At 42.5% G+C, this 13,779-nt stretch overlaps 1 protein-coding gene across 1 annotated transcript in view; it reads left to right on the top strand.

Moving 5' to 3' along the window:
• LOC122559967 (Na(+)/dicarboxylate cotransporter 3-like) overlaps positions 1-13,779 on the top strand; it is a 59,997-nt gene that overhangs the window by 19,324 nt on the left and 26,894 nt on the right. Inside the window, exons 5-6 of the mRNA XM_087994596.1 lie at positions 3,086-3,149; positions 8,721-8,909. Coding sequence (XP_087850722.1) covers positions 3,086-3,149; positions 8,721-8,909 — 253 coding nt within the window. The remainder of the gene's footprint in view (positions 1-3,085; positions 3,150-8,720; positions 8,910-13,779) is intronic.

Here is a 13,779-nt window from a genome sequence, read left to right as displayed (position 1 = left end):
GTAATCTAATATAATCTAAAAAAAAAATCTCAATGACTCTATGACTGGATGGAGTCAAGGTTAGCAAGGTGGCCCACAGTGTTAGAGAGGAGAAATTGAGGACTGCAGATGCTGGACACACTTTCCTCATTCCTGAAAGCATTTCCAATGCCCCTCCCCCCAAGTTCCTCCTCCCTACCTTTTATCTTAGCCTGCTGGACACACTTTCCGCATTCCTGAAGAAGGGCTCATGCCCGAAACGTCGATTCTCCTGCTCCTTGGATGCTGCCTGACCAGCTGCGCTTTTCCAGCAACACATTTCCAGCACAGTGTTAAAGACCTAGGTTCAATTCCAGCCTCGGGGGAGCATCTCATGGGTTTCATCCATGTGCTCCGGTTTCCTCCTAGAGTCCAAGCATACGTAGGTTAGGTGGATTGGCCATGCCAAATTGTCCATTGTCTTCAAGGAGGTGTAGGATAGTTGAATTAGCCATGGGAAATGGAGGGTTACAGCAATGAGGGTGGGATACCCTTTAGAGAATTGATGCACACATGATGGGCTGAATAGCATGCTCCCATACCTTAGGGATCCTATGATGAAGGAAATTCAAGTTAACAAATGACGCGAAGGTTAAACGAAGGGCTGGTATTTCATGATTTTTTTTAAAAATTAATTTGCAGTATGCAGTCATCGTTGGGCCAGCATTTATTACCCATCCTTAGTTGCCCTTGACAGGGTGGTGATGAGTTGCATGTTTGAGCCGCTGTAGTCTATGGCAGGTTGGAACACTCATGGTGCTGTTAGAGAAGGATCCAAAGGAAAAGTGGCTCAGCCTCTGGACCTGACAAAGGGATTTCCAAGCCCCAGTGCATCAGTCACTAAAGCTGAACACCAAATTAGCAAGGCTATGAAAAAGCAAATCTATAGGCTTTTCTTCTAAAAGGACTGTTTGTAAAGTAGGAAGGTTATGCTGCCAATTTTCAGCCAATTTGTTAAACCTGTGCCCCACATGCCATCGAAGCTGGAGGTAGAAGATCTCACAGCTACTATTTCAAGAAGAACACAGGAGTGCTCCTGATGTCCTTGTCAACAACCCATACTGAAACAGATGAATTAGGGTAATAAAAATTGTATAAGCTATATTATTACCATCTAATCTGGATTTTAAAACAGGCAGATCGATTTTGGTTAGTTCCATCTTAAAAAGGATCAGAAAGTCATTTGAAACAGTGACTTAAACTCTTACTTTCTGAGAAGGCATGTGACTCCAGTGAAGTGTCTGACAGGATACATATTGTGTTAATGGGTGGAATGCTTACATTGCTAAACCTACAAACAGACGAGAGACCATTAGTTTAGCTGTGGACTTCAGTTTAGCTCAGAACAATCAGGGAATTCAGGTTGGTTCAGTTTTTATTTCTGGCAGGAGAATCAGGTTTTTCAGTACATTTCCAAGGAGCCTGGCTGACATGGTTTTGGTCTATGACACACTCATGTTGTGAGAGTGTAAAGATGTATTCCAGAATCCGAGCTGAAAGGAAGTTTATCCCAGCACAAATGGAAAGTGGTGGTGCTAACAGACTCAAAACGAAATTGTAAAGTTGTCTCAACAGTGCAAGGAAAAGAACTGGGAAGAATAAGTGAAGTATAACATCACAGATTTGAGATAGGATTGATATGTCATACTGCTATGACACAAAGTTGGGTGGCAGGGTGAAATGTGAGGAGGATGTTAGGAGAATACAGGGTGACCTGGACAGGCTAGGTGAGTGGACAGATGCATGGCAGATGCAGTTTAATATGGATAAATGTGTGGTTATCCACTTTGGTGGCAAGAACAGGAAGGCAGATTACTACCTAAATGGAGTCTAGCTAGGTAAAGGGGCAGTACAATGAGACCTAGGTGTTCTTGTACATCAGTCAATGAAAGCAAGCATGCAGGTACAGTAGGCAGTGAAGAAAGGTAATAGCATGCTCGCCTTCATAACAAGAGGGATTGAGTATAGACGCAAAGAGGTCCTTCTGCAGCCGTAAAGGGCCCTGGTGAGACCGCACCTGGAATATCGTGCGCAGTTTTGGTCTCCAAATTTGAGGAAAGACATTCTGGCTATTGAGGGAGTTCAGCGTAGGTTCACAAGGTCAATTCCCGGAATGGCGGGACTATCTTACGCTGAAAGATTGGAGCGACTGAGCTTGTATACGTTTGAGTTTAGAAGACTGTGAGGGGATCTGATTGAGACAGTATAAGATTATTAAAGGATTGGACACTCTGGAGGCAGGAAGCATGTTTCCGCTGATGGGTGAGTCCCAAACCAGAGGACACAGTTTAAAAATAAGGGATAGGTCACTTAGAACAGAGTTGAGGAGAAACTTCTTCACTCAGAGAGTGGTGGGTGTGTGGAATGCTCTGTCCCAGAAGGCTTTGGAGGCCAAGTCTCTGGATACTTTCAAGAAAGAGTTGGATAGAGCTCTTAAGGATAGCGGAATCAAGGGTTTTGGGGATAAGGCAGGAACAGGATACTGATTGAGGATGATCAGCCATGATCATAATGAATGGTGGTGCTGGCTCGAAGGGCAGAATAGCCTACTCCTGCACCTATTGTCTATTGTCTATTGTCTAATGTCTCTCAGACAGATTACATGTTAGAGGAAGGAAACTGATTGAAATTCTGTTTTGCTTGTCAAAGCTTTGTTAATTTGATTTTTCTTTTATGTAATCAATTCATGTTCTGTTGTTAAAGAACATCTGCAGCCTAACATTTCAGTCATTAACTACCACAGTAACAAATTGCAGAAATCAAACATTTGGTCTCTGAAGCCAGCTTTCATTCTGGAATTAGAGTTGTCCAGGAATCCCATTCTTTGGGATAGTATTAGTCAGTTATTTCAGAGCAGCTTATTTGGTGCCAAAGTTAACATCTGCCCCTATGCTGCAAGAACATTGGCAACACTTTCAAAAGTACTTAAATGGCATAGAGCACTTTGGGATGTCTTGTGAATAGGCCTTTTCATGAAAATCGTTTTCTTCTTTATGAACTTATCTAAAATGTAAGATCTTTAAAATAAGGAAATAAATAATGATGAAGGTTCCTTCTTTCGCTAAAGAATTACAGAAGCACGAATTGCCTACTGAAGAGAATCCTGATAATCAAGAAGCAGAAGAGGAAGGGTAAGAATGAAGTGGAGTTTATAAATGGGCTTAACATTCCTTTAGTCACAATGTATTGCAGTATCATGTATTTATGAGACTTCCTATTGGTCGTTTGTTAATTGTATATTTGTGGGAGGTGCCATGATGTAGTGGGCAGTGCCCCTCATCTGAGCCAGGTATCTCAGCCACCTGCCCTGTGTAGCTCCGATTGGTGACAATATGGGCTTCGATCTCTGTAGCAGTTGGGGTGGATTCAGAACCTTGATGGCTGACCCAAGTTAGCGATCACAGCTTTGTGATTGGGTGGGGGTAACGCAAGAAGGTGTATGCTTAGCTGAATAATTAAATGGAAAACAATATCTTCAGGCACCCCAGACCAGTGAGAAAAGAGGGCAGCATTGTCAAGAATCATGAATATCAAGATAGCAATCTGCTAGAACAGGTTTTCAGAAAACTTGAGAAAGGACACCAGACTCAAATACAAATGGACAAAATGCTGCAAGAAGGAACATTTATAGTTGTTTGAGAAGATTAAAAACACTGACAATGCATGCGATTGAACATTTGGCAGAACCCGTATAACCCCCATCTGCCCATTCGCTAGCCCTGCTATTTCTCTCACACTGCATCTCTTCACGGTGTTATGATCCCCCAGTTAGGGAGAGGTGATGGCCTCATGGCATGATCACTAGATTATTAATCCAGGACCCAGGCAATGTTCTGGGGACCTGTGTTGAAATCCCACCATGACAGAAGGTAGACTTTGAACTAAATTTAAAAACAATCTGAAATTAAGAGTTTAATAATTTTTAAAAATTCAGTCTTGGGACGTGAGCATCCCTGGCTAGGCTAGTATTTATTTCCCACCCTCTATTGCCCTAGAGTAGGTGGTGGTGAGTTACTTTCTTGCAGTCGATTGATACAACTGAGTGGCTCAGTTAAGAGTCAACCACGTTGCTGTGGGTCTGGAGTCACATGTGGGCCAGACCAGGTAAGGACGACAGTTTCCTTCCCTAAAGGACGTGAATGAACCAGGTAGATTTTACCAACAATCAGCAATGGTTTCATGATCATCAGTTGATTCTTAATTTCAGATTTTTTTTTATTGAATTCAAATTCTACCATCTGCTGTGGCGGGATTCTAACCCATGTTCCCAGAACATTAGCTGAGTTTCTGGATTAATAGAATTTTAATTCTAATTCTAATAGTCTAGTGATAATACCACTAGGCCATCGCCTCTCTCCTCGTTGATCAATGATCATGAAAATCATTGTTGACTGTTGGAGAAAAACCCATCTTGCTCACTAATGTTCTTTATGGAAGGAAACTGTGGTCTGGCTTACAGGTGACTCCAGACCCATAGCTGACTCTTAACTGCCCCCTGAGCAAGTAAGGATGGGCAATAAATGCTGGCCTAGTTTGTGATGCCCATATTTCGTGAATGAATTCTAAAAAAAAAGCTGATGATGATTCTGAACAAGCCATATCTTAAAATAAAACCTGGCTTGTTAGATTACATGCATTTTTAAGAAAATAGTTAACATGGTGGTTAGTTACTGAAATGTATTTACACGAGGCTGCAGTTACTCTTCAACAACAGAACCTAAGTTGTTACCCAAAAACGAAAGAAACAATAGGGATAAAGAAGACAGGTTTGAAAAATCTTAACTTAAAAAGCTAAACAAATTTTGACCCTGTTTCCTAATAATATCCATTACAGAGATTTAAAGAGAAATCACATTCCTATTACAGTACTTTAAGTTTCTACTAACTGACTCTTTCAGCTTATTTTCTGAGGTCTTTGGTGACAAGATTCCTTTCCAAATCTGCAGGTATAAACCTTTCACTATTCTGAGGGCCTAAACGTTCTCAGTTCTAACAACTTGAAGATGGCAAACTCTCTCGGCCTGAAAGCTTCATGGACTAAAAAACACTGCTACTGCAGTGATTGGGTCCTCTGAACTGAATTGAACTCAAAAATAAAATTCTTGCTAAGAGAAAAATGAAATAACTCCACAAAGGCCAGTATCCAGTCTCCAAGTCGCCCTTTATTATACACGCATTGTACTTAATAGTGATCCAGATGCCTCAGAGCCAGCTCTCAGAGTGAATAGAATCTCTGACACTCCTGTTTATATCTGTCAGCCAGAGCTCCCTGATTGGACCAGGTTAACAACCCCAATTAGGGAACTCATATTCTATGAGGTCCACCTGGTTGACCTCAGTACAATGACTGCAAAAATCATTTCCCTTTTCTCTTTTGAACCAAAATCCATTTTACTTTTATAATAGCAGTAACATATTGGTATAGAGAGAGAATTGGTTGGCTAACAGGAAGCAGGGAATAGGCAGGAATAGGTTGTTTTTTGGGTTGGAAAGATGCAGCAGGTGGAGTGTTTGAGGACTCTGAGTTTATACTCAATGGGGTTTAGAAGGATGAGGGGGGTCTGATTGAAACATACAGAATACTGAATGGCCTGGATAGAGCAATTGTTGGGAAGATGTTTCAGAACATAGTACAGTTCAGCACAGTGCAGGCTCTTCAGCCCTTGATGTTGTGCCAGCCTTTCATCCTACTAAAAGATCATACTAACCTACATACCCTTCATTGTACTATCTTCCATGTGCCTATCCAAGAGTCGCTTAAATGTCCCTAATGTATCTGAGTCTACTACCACTGCTGGCAGTGCATTCCATGCACCCACCACTCTCTGTGTAAAAAAACCTACCTCTGACATCTCCCTGAAACCTTCTTCCAATCACCTTAAAATTATGCCCTCTCGTGATAGCCCTGGAAAAGGATCCCTGGCTATCCACTCTATCTATGTCTCTCATCATCTTGTACACCTCTATCAAGTCACCTCTCATCCTTCTTTGCTCCAATGAGAGAAGCCCTACCTCCCTCAACCTTTTTTCATAAGACATGCCCTCCAGTCCAGGCAGTTTCCTGGTAAATCTCCTCTGCACCCTCTGTAAAGCTTCCACCTCTTTCCAATAATGAGGCGAACAGAACTGAACACAATATGCCAGGTTTGGTCGAGCTGCAGCATAACCTTGTGGCTCTTAAACTCAATTCCCCTGCTGATGAAAGCCAACAGACCATAACCCTTCTTGACAACCCTATCAACTTGGGTGGCAACTTTTGAGGGATCTATGGACATGGACCCCAAGATCCATCTGTTCCTCCACACTGCTAAGAATCCTGCCTTTAACCCTGTATTCTGCATTCAAAGACAACCTTCCAAAGTGACAATATGCGACAACAATAACTCAAAGCATGTCTGGAAAAGACTCAATTGGTAGGAGAGACTAGGACCCAAGGCATAGCCTTAGAGTAAAGGGAACACCTTTTAGAACGAAGGTGAGGAGAAATTTCTTCAGCCAGAGAATTGTGAATCTATGGAATTCATTGCCACAGAAGGCTGTGGAGGCCAGCTCATTGGGTATATTCAAGGTGGATAGATTCTTGAGTATCAAGGGGATCAAGGATTACAGGGAGAAAGCGGCAAAATGGGGTTAAGAAACTTATCGGCCATGATTGAATGGCAGAGCAGACTTGATGGGCTGAATGGCCTAATTTCTACTCGTAAGTCTTACAGTCTTATGAGTGCAATGGGGTCAGTGTTAGGACATCAGCTATTTACAATTGATTTCAGTGACTTGGATAAAGGTACTTGCTGATGTCACAAGATAGGTAGGACAGTAACGTGTGAAGAAGCTAGCAGAATCTATGAAGGGATTTGGATAAGTCAAGCAAGTTGTCAGAAAGTTGGTAGATGGAGCATAAGGTGGGAAAATATGCGTCTGTCCACTTTGGTGGGAAGATTAGAAAAGCAGCATATTATTTAAACAAAGAGATTGCAGGACTGTGCAGAAAGATCTGGGTATCCTGGTCCATGAATCACAAGTTGTTTGTATGCAGTACAGTAAGGGTTTAAGAAGACACATGAAAGATTACCTTTTTTGCAAAAGGAGTTGAATTAAAAAAAACAGGAATGTTCTTCTGCATTTGTAGAGGGATTGGCGACACCACATCTGAAATACTGTGTAATTTTTCCCTCCTTATTTAAGAAGAACATTTTTCTAAGTGAAAGAGTAGTGCAATTAAGGCAGTCAGCATGGCTTTGTGAGGGGCAGGTCATGCCTCACAAATCTTATTGAATTCTTTGAGGAGGTGTCAAGACAGGTCGACGAATGTCGAGCAGTGGATGTGGTGCATATGGACTTCAGCAAGGCCCCATTCATAAAGTCAGGAAGTATGGGATACAGGGAGATTTGGCTATCTTGATTCAGAATTGGCTGGCTGACAGAAGGCAGAGAGTGGATGTAGATGGAAAGTATTCTGCCTGGAGGACAGCGTTGAATGAGGTCCCGCAGGGCCCTGTACTTGAGCCACTATACTCTTTGTTGTTTTTATAAATGACTTGGATGAGGAGGTTGAGGGGTGGGTTCGTAAATTGGCAGATGATACAAAGGTTGGAGGTGTCATCAATAGTATAGAGGCCTATTGCAGGCTTCAGCGCGACATCGACAGGATACAGAGCTGGATTGAGAAATGGTAGATGGAGTTCAACCTGGATAAATGCGAAGTGATGCATTTTGGAAGGTCGAACTCAAATGCTGATTATAGGATTAAAGACAGGATTCTTGGCAGTGAAGAGGAACAGAGGGATCTGGGTGTGCAAGTCCATAGATCCCTCAAAGTTGCCACCCAAGTGGATGGGGTTGTTAAGAAAGTATATGGTGTTTTGGCTTTCATTAACAGGGGGATCGAGTTTAAGAGCCGTGAGGTTTTGCTGCAGCTCTACAAGTCTCTGGTGAGACCACACTTGGAATATTGTATCCAGTTCTGGTCGCCCTACTATAGGAAAGATACAGAGGCTTTGGAGAGGGTGCAAAGAAGATTTACCAGGATGCTGCCTGGACTGGAGGGCTTGCCTTATGAAGAAAGGTTGAATAAGCTCGGACTTTTCTCTCTGGAGAGAAGGAGGAAGAGAGGAGACCTGATCGAGGTGTACAAGATAATGAGAGGAATAGATAGAGTCAATAGCCAGAGACCTTTCCCCAGGGCAGGATTGACTGGTATGAGGAGTCATAGTTTGAAGATATTAGGAGGAAAGTATAAAGGAGACGTCAGAGGTAGGTTCTTTACGCAGAGAGTTGTGAATGCATGGAATGTGTTGCCAGCAGTGGTGGTGGAAGCAGAGTCATTGGGGACATTTAAGTGACTGCTGGACATGCACATGGATAGCAGTGAGTTGAGGGGTGCGTAGGTTAAGTTACTATATTTTACATTAGGATTAAATCTCGGCACAACATCGTGGGCCAAAGGGTCTGTTCTGTGCTGTATTTTTCTATGTTCTATGTTTGTTGCTGATGTGATGGATAACTGTAATAATGTGATAACTGACAGCCTAACACTGGAGTAGAACAAAACACTGAGGATGGACTATAACACTTCATATTTGACCGAGTCTTGCAGAGCGATGCACTATAGTGGTAGTGTGTCTGAGAATCTGTCACCAGCTCCAAGGAAGCTGTTGACCTCTGACAGAAGAGTTAACAATATTTTCTGTATTCTTTTTCAGGAAGAGTGAAGTACAGGAACTCAAAACTGCGGACTCACCTCATCCAACTGAACAGAGCCAACTGGAAAAGCCTAGCAAGAATTTGGCAAAGGGTATACTCATTTCCATCCCATATGCAGCAACTATCGGAGGGATAAGCACTTTAACAGGAACACCACCAAACCTTATCCTTGATGGTCAACTGAAAAGGTAAATAATGAATTTCTCATGCTCGCGTTTAAAAGAAAGATTCTTCAGAAAGGAATTAGTCACAAAAACAGGTGCATGGCTGGGACCAAGAATATTGTGCGTTTGATTCATTGCTTTGTGTCGAGTGGAGGTGAGTGGAAGAAATGTAATTCCCAAATCCCAAGCTAATACTCTGAGGTAATGGGTTCAAATCCCACTGTGCAGATGGAGATGTTTGAATTCAATAAAATGAAAAACTGGGGTTAAAAGCTAATGGTGAACTTGTAACCATTGTTGTTTTAAAAAAAACCTGTCTGGTTTGCTAATATGCTTTAGGGAAGGAAATCTGCTGCCGTCATATGGTCAGAGCAACATATGACTCCAGACCCACAGCAATGTGGTTTGACCCTTAACTGCCCTTTGGGCAATAAATGCTGGACTAGTCGGTGATCCTGTGAAGTAGTTGTTAAAGCAAGACTGCTGAAAAGTACATGTATGAAGAGGCCAGGATTGAGTCTGACTGCAACATCCTTCTATAATTAGTGCAACATGCCCTGTTACAATCACATAGTTAGATCATGTGAGAGTGTTATCAGGAAGCATTTTTAGCACAAAATGGATAAAGTATGGAATTCTTATCCTCCCCACCCCCATCCCCGATAAGCCTGTAGTTGCTGAATCAGTTTGAGCCTTCAAGATATTCAGGGATAAGAGTCACAGGTGAAGAAATTGAGTTGCAGTCAGATCAGCCCAAATCTAATTGAATGGTGAAGTAAGCTTGAGAGACTGAATAACCTATTCCCATTTATATTAGGACCAGGTGAGAAGGGGTTGAAATGGCTCCCCCTTTTTTTCTCACTCATTGTTTGTTTGCAACAGGATTTTGAACTTGACAAGCATGTATTTACCAATTCTGACTGTGTACTTAACTTTTTACATGCTGTGATAATGAATGAACCGGATGGTTTTCTTGAGTTGAACAAGGAAGGGCTTATGTTAATGGTGAGGTAATCAAACTCAGCAAACAGGGTGCTGCCTTATATGGAGAGAGACAGAGGGAGTAGCAATTTTCTCTCACAACGGCTGGTGGTTTTCTGCTGAGACATGTCCTGGATAAACGCACACAAAACTAGTTTGGATACACGACTTCTCTCTAACTGCCATTAGAATCTCAAAACGCCATTAGATGTTGTAAAAGAAAGCATTGATTTCCTGATGAATGCAAAGTCATCTTAAGAAAGTCAAGGTCTAAGATAGTTATTTGGTAGTATAGATCTTGAGAAAGACTGAAAAGAAGACACTTTTTATCTCACAGGACATGCGCAAAAATAGATGAAAACCAACATTTATATTGCACAAGAGAAAATTACTGCTTGCTGCACAAGTGAGCTTTGATTGGTCGATGCATGTGATTGACAGTTAACAGTCTTTGTTTAAACGTATTGAGAGGTCGCCTGGCCACTTCTCAGGTCCAAGAATGTATGAAGACTTTCCTTGAATTTGCATGCTACACCATGAGAAATAATGTGATCAGGGTAAAGTTAAAAATCACACAACACCAGGTTATAGTCTAACAGGTTTATTTGGAAGCACTAACTTTTGGACAATCACCTGATGAAGGAGCAGCGCTCCAAAAGCTAGTGCTTCCAAATAAACCTGTTGGACTGTAACCTGGTGTTGTGTGATTTTTAACTTTGCCCAGCCAAGTCCAACACCAGCTCCTCCACATTGTGATCAGGATAGTCATTGTCACACAGGGTAGCTTTGTTGGGCTCGATTTCTGCATTGAGTTTGCACAGTGAATGCCGGGCCCTATTTACAGAGGAACCTCAATTATCCAGCATTCAATTAACCAAATTTCAGATTATCGAACAGGATCACAAGGTCCTGATGCTTGGCTAACTATGTTATCCGGCATTCGATTATCTGGCATTTGATTAACCGAATGAAATACTCCCTGCCTGAGTCCTTTGGGCAATCGAGGTTGCTGAGAAATCCAATCTTGTAAAACATGGAACTGGAGTGTGTATACTGACCAGTGAAGATAGGTTGTCGTAGACAGTAGAGGCGAATCCCTTTTCTGATCTCTCAATCAAGTCATCAAGGAAAGTAAGCTCATTTGACTTCCTTGAATTTCAATTCTTGCAAATTGTCCTGATGAGTGCAAGATGTAAATCTTCCAAGTCATAGAGTCATAGAGATGCTTAGCACGGAAAGAGACCCTTCGATCCAACTGGCCCATGCCAACCAGATATCCTAAATTAATTTAGTCCTATTTGCCAACACTTGACTCATATCCCTCTAAACCCTTCCTATTCCTTTACCCATCCAGATGTCTTTTAAATGTTGTAATTGTACCAGCCTCCACCACTTCCTCTGGCAGCTCATTCTATACACACACCACCCTCTGTGTGAAAACTTTGTCCCTTAAATCCCTTTTATGTCTTTCCCCTCTCACCCTAAACCTATGCCCTCTAGTTCTGGACTCCCCCACCTCCGGGAAAAGTCTTTGTCTATTTACCCTATCCATGCCCCTCATGATTTTATAAACCTCTATAAATGTCACCCCTCAGCGTCGTCACTCCAGGGAAAGCAGCCCCAGCCTGTTCAGCCTCTCCCTATAGCTCAGACCCTCCAACCCTGGCAACATCCTCGTAAGTCTTTTCTGAACCCTTTCAAGTTTCAACACCCATCCGATAGGAAGGAGACCAGAATTGTACACAATATTCCAAAAGTGGCTTAATTAATGTTCTGGACAGCAGCAACATGACTTCCCAACTCCTGTACTCAATGCCCTGACCAATAAAGAAAAGCATACCAAAGGCCTTCTTCAATGTATTGCCACCTGTGACTCTACTTTCAAGGAGCTATGAACCTGCACTCCAAGGTCTCTTTGTTGAGCAACACTCCCTAGGACCTGCTCTGGTTTAATTTCCCAAAATGCAGCACCTCGCATTTATCTGAATTAAACTCCATCTGTCATTTCTCAGCCCATTGGCCCATCTGATCAAGATCCCATTGTACTCTGAGGTAACCTTCTTTGCTGTCCACTATACCTCCAATTTTGGTGTCATGTGCACACTTACTAACTATACCTCCTAATTTCACATCCAAATCATTTATATAAATGACGAAAAGTAGTGGACCCTGCACTGATCCTTGTGGCACACCACTAGTCACAGGCCTCCAGTCTGAAAAGCAACCTTCCACCACCACCCTCTGTCTTCTACCTTTGAGTTAGTTTTGTATCTAAATGGCTAGTTCTCCCTTTTTATATGAGCCTTTAGAGTTATAGAGATGTACAGCATGGAAACAGACGCTTCGGTTCAACTCGTCCATGCTGACCAGATATCCCAACCCAATCTAGGCCCACCTGCCAGCACCCGGCCCATATCCCTCCAAACCCTTCCTATTCATATACCCAGCCAAATGCCTCTTAAATGTTGCAATTGTACCAGCCTCCAACACTTCCTCTGTCAGCTCATTCTATACATGTACCACCCTCTGCGTGAAAAAGTTGCCCTTAGGTCTCTTTCATATCTTTCCCCTCTCACCCTAAACCTATGCGTCTAGTTCTGGACTTCCCGACCCCAGGGAAAAGACTTTGTCTATTTATCCTATCCATGCCCCTCATAATTTTGTAAACCTCTATAAGGTCACCCCTCAGCCTCCGGCGCTCCAGGGAAAACAGCCCCAGTCTGTTCAGCCTCTCCCGATAGCTCAAATCCTCCAACCCTGGCAACATCCTTGTAAATCTTTTCTGAAGCCTTTCAAGTTTCACAACATCATTTTACAGGTTCTGTGCCTTTTTACAGCAATACTCAAACTCAAGGACTTTTCTCCAAGCAATAACATTAGATTGGTTCATTCTTCCAAAGTCTAATATCTGAATATGCATTTGATAATGCAGGATAATAGCTCTTTATACATTTCCATGGTTATTTGTCACTGGTGAGGTCTTTGTAGATCCTGGTGAAGTGGGATTACAATAATGCAAATTGGTAGCTTACTTGCAGTCAATGTCCCTGTTTCATTAAAAACTGTCTTTTTATAAGTTTCAGATATGAAACGTGGGTGAGCACCATGATGCGAAAGTGGCTCATTGGTTAGCACTGCTGCCTCACAGCAACAGGGACCTGGGTTTGATTCCACCCTCATGCGACTGTCTGTTTGAGGTTTGCACATGTGCACCCCCCATGTCTGCGTGGGTTTCCCCAAGGTGCTCTGGTTTCCTCCCATTATCCAAAGATGTGCAGGTTAAGTGGATTGGCCTGCTAATTTGCCTATAGTGCTGAAGGAAGTGTCGACTACGTGGATTAGCCACAAGCAATGCAGGGTTACAGGGATCGGGTAGCAGGGTGGTTTTGGGTGGGATGTTGTTTGAAGAGTCAGTGTGGACTCGATGGGCCAAATGGCCTGCTTCCATGTCAATTTAATATTTGACGTAAGTCTGACTTTGCTAGTTGTCAGTTATTAAAAAGCAGTAAGCATCTGCTTTCAGGAGATGTGAGAATAGATTGCCAGTGTGGAACAGGAACTGATTTTTACAATGCCTTGACACTTACTGTAAAACAAGTTAAGTAATATCCAGCCTCCTTATTCAGTAAATGGAAAAGATACAGCAGATGCTGGAAACCCAAACTAAAAGTAGGAAATGCTAAAGGGGGTGCCGGGTGATGTTAGGCATCTGCACAGAGAAAAAGAGATTTAATGTTTCGGGTCAGTGAATCAAGATCCCTGCAATGTGGAAAGAGGCCATTTGGCCCTTCAGGTTCACACTGACTCTCCAAAGAACATCTCACCCAGCGTCCCCTAGCCTCCTAATCCCACATTTCCCTTAGCCTATGCATCTAAACTGCACATTTTTGGAATGTGAGAGGAAACTGGAACA

This window comes from Chiloscyllium plagiosum, unplaced genomic scaffold, assembly GCF_037043375.1.
Source record: "Chiloscyllium plagiosum isolate Xiang-an unplaced genomic scaffold, Cpla_swu_hap1 HiC_scaffold_15, whole genome shotgun sequence".
In the NCBI taxonomy this organism is placed as follows: domain Eukaryota; kingdom Metazoa; phylum Chordata; class Chondrichthyes; order Orectolobiformes; family Hemiscylliidae; genus Chiloscyllium; species Chiloscyllium plagiosum.
Note: the sequence above shows the minus strand (reverse complement) of the source record. Positions and strands in the feature narration are given on the sequence as shown.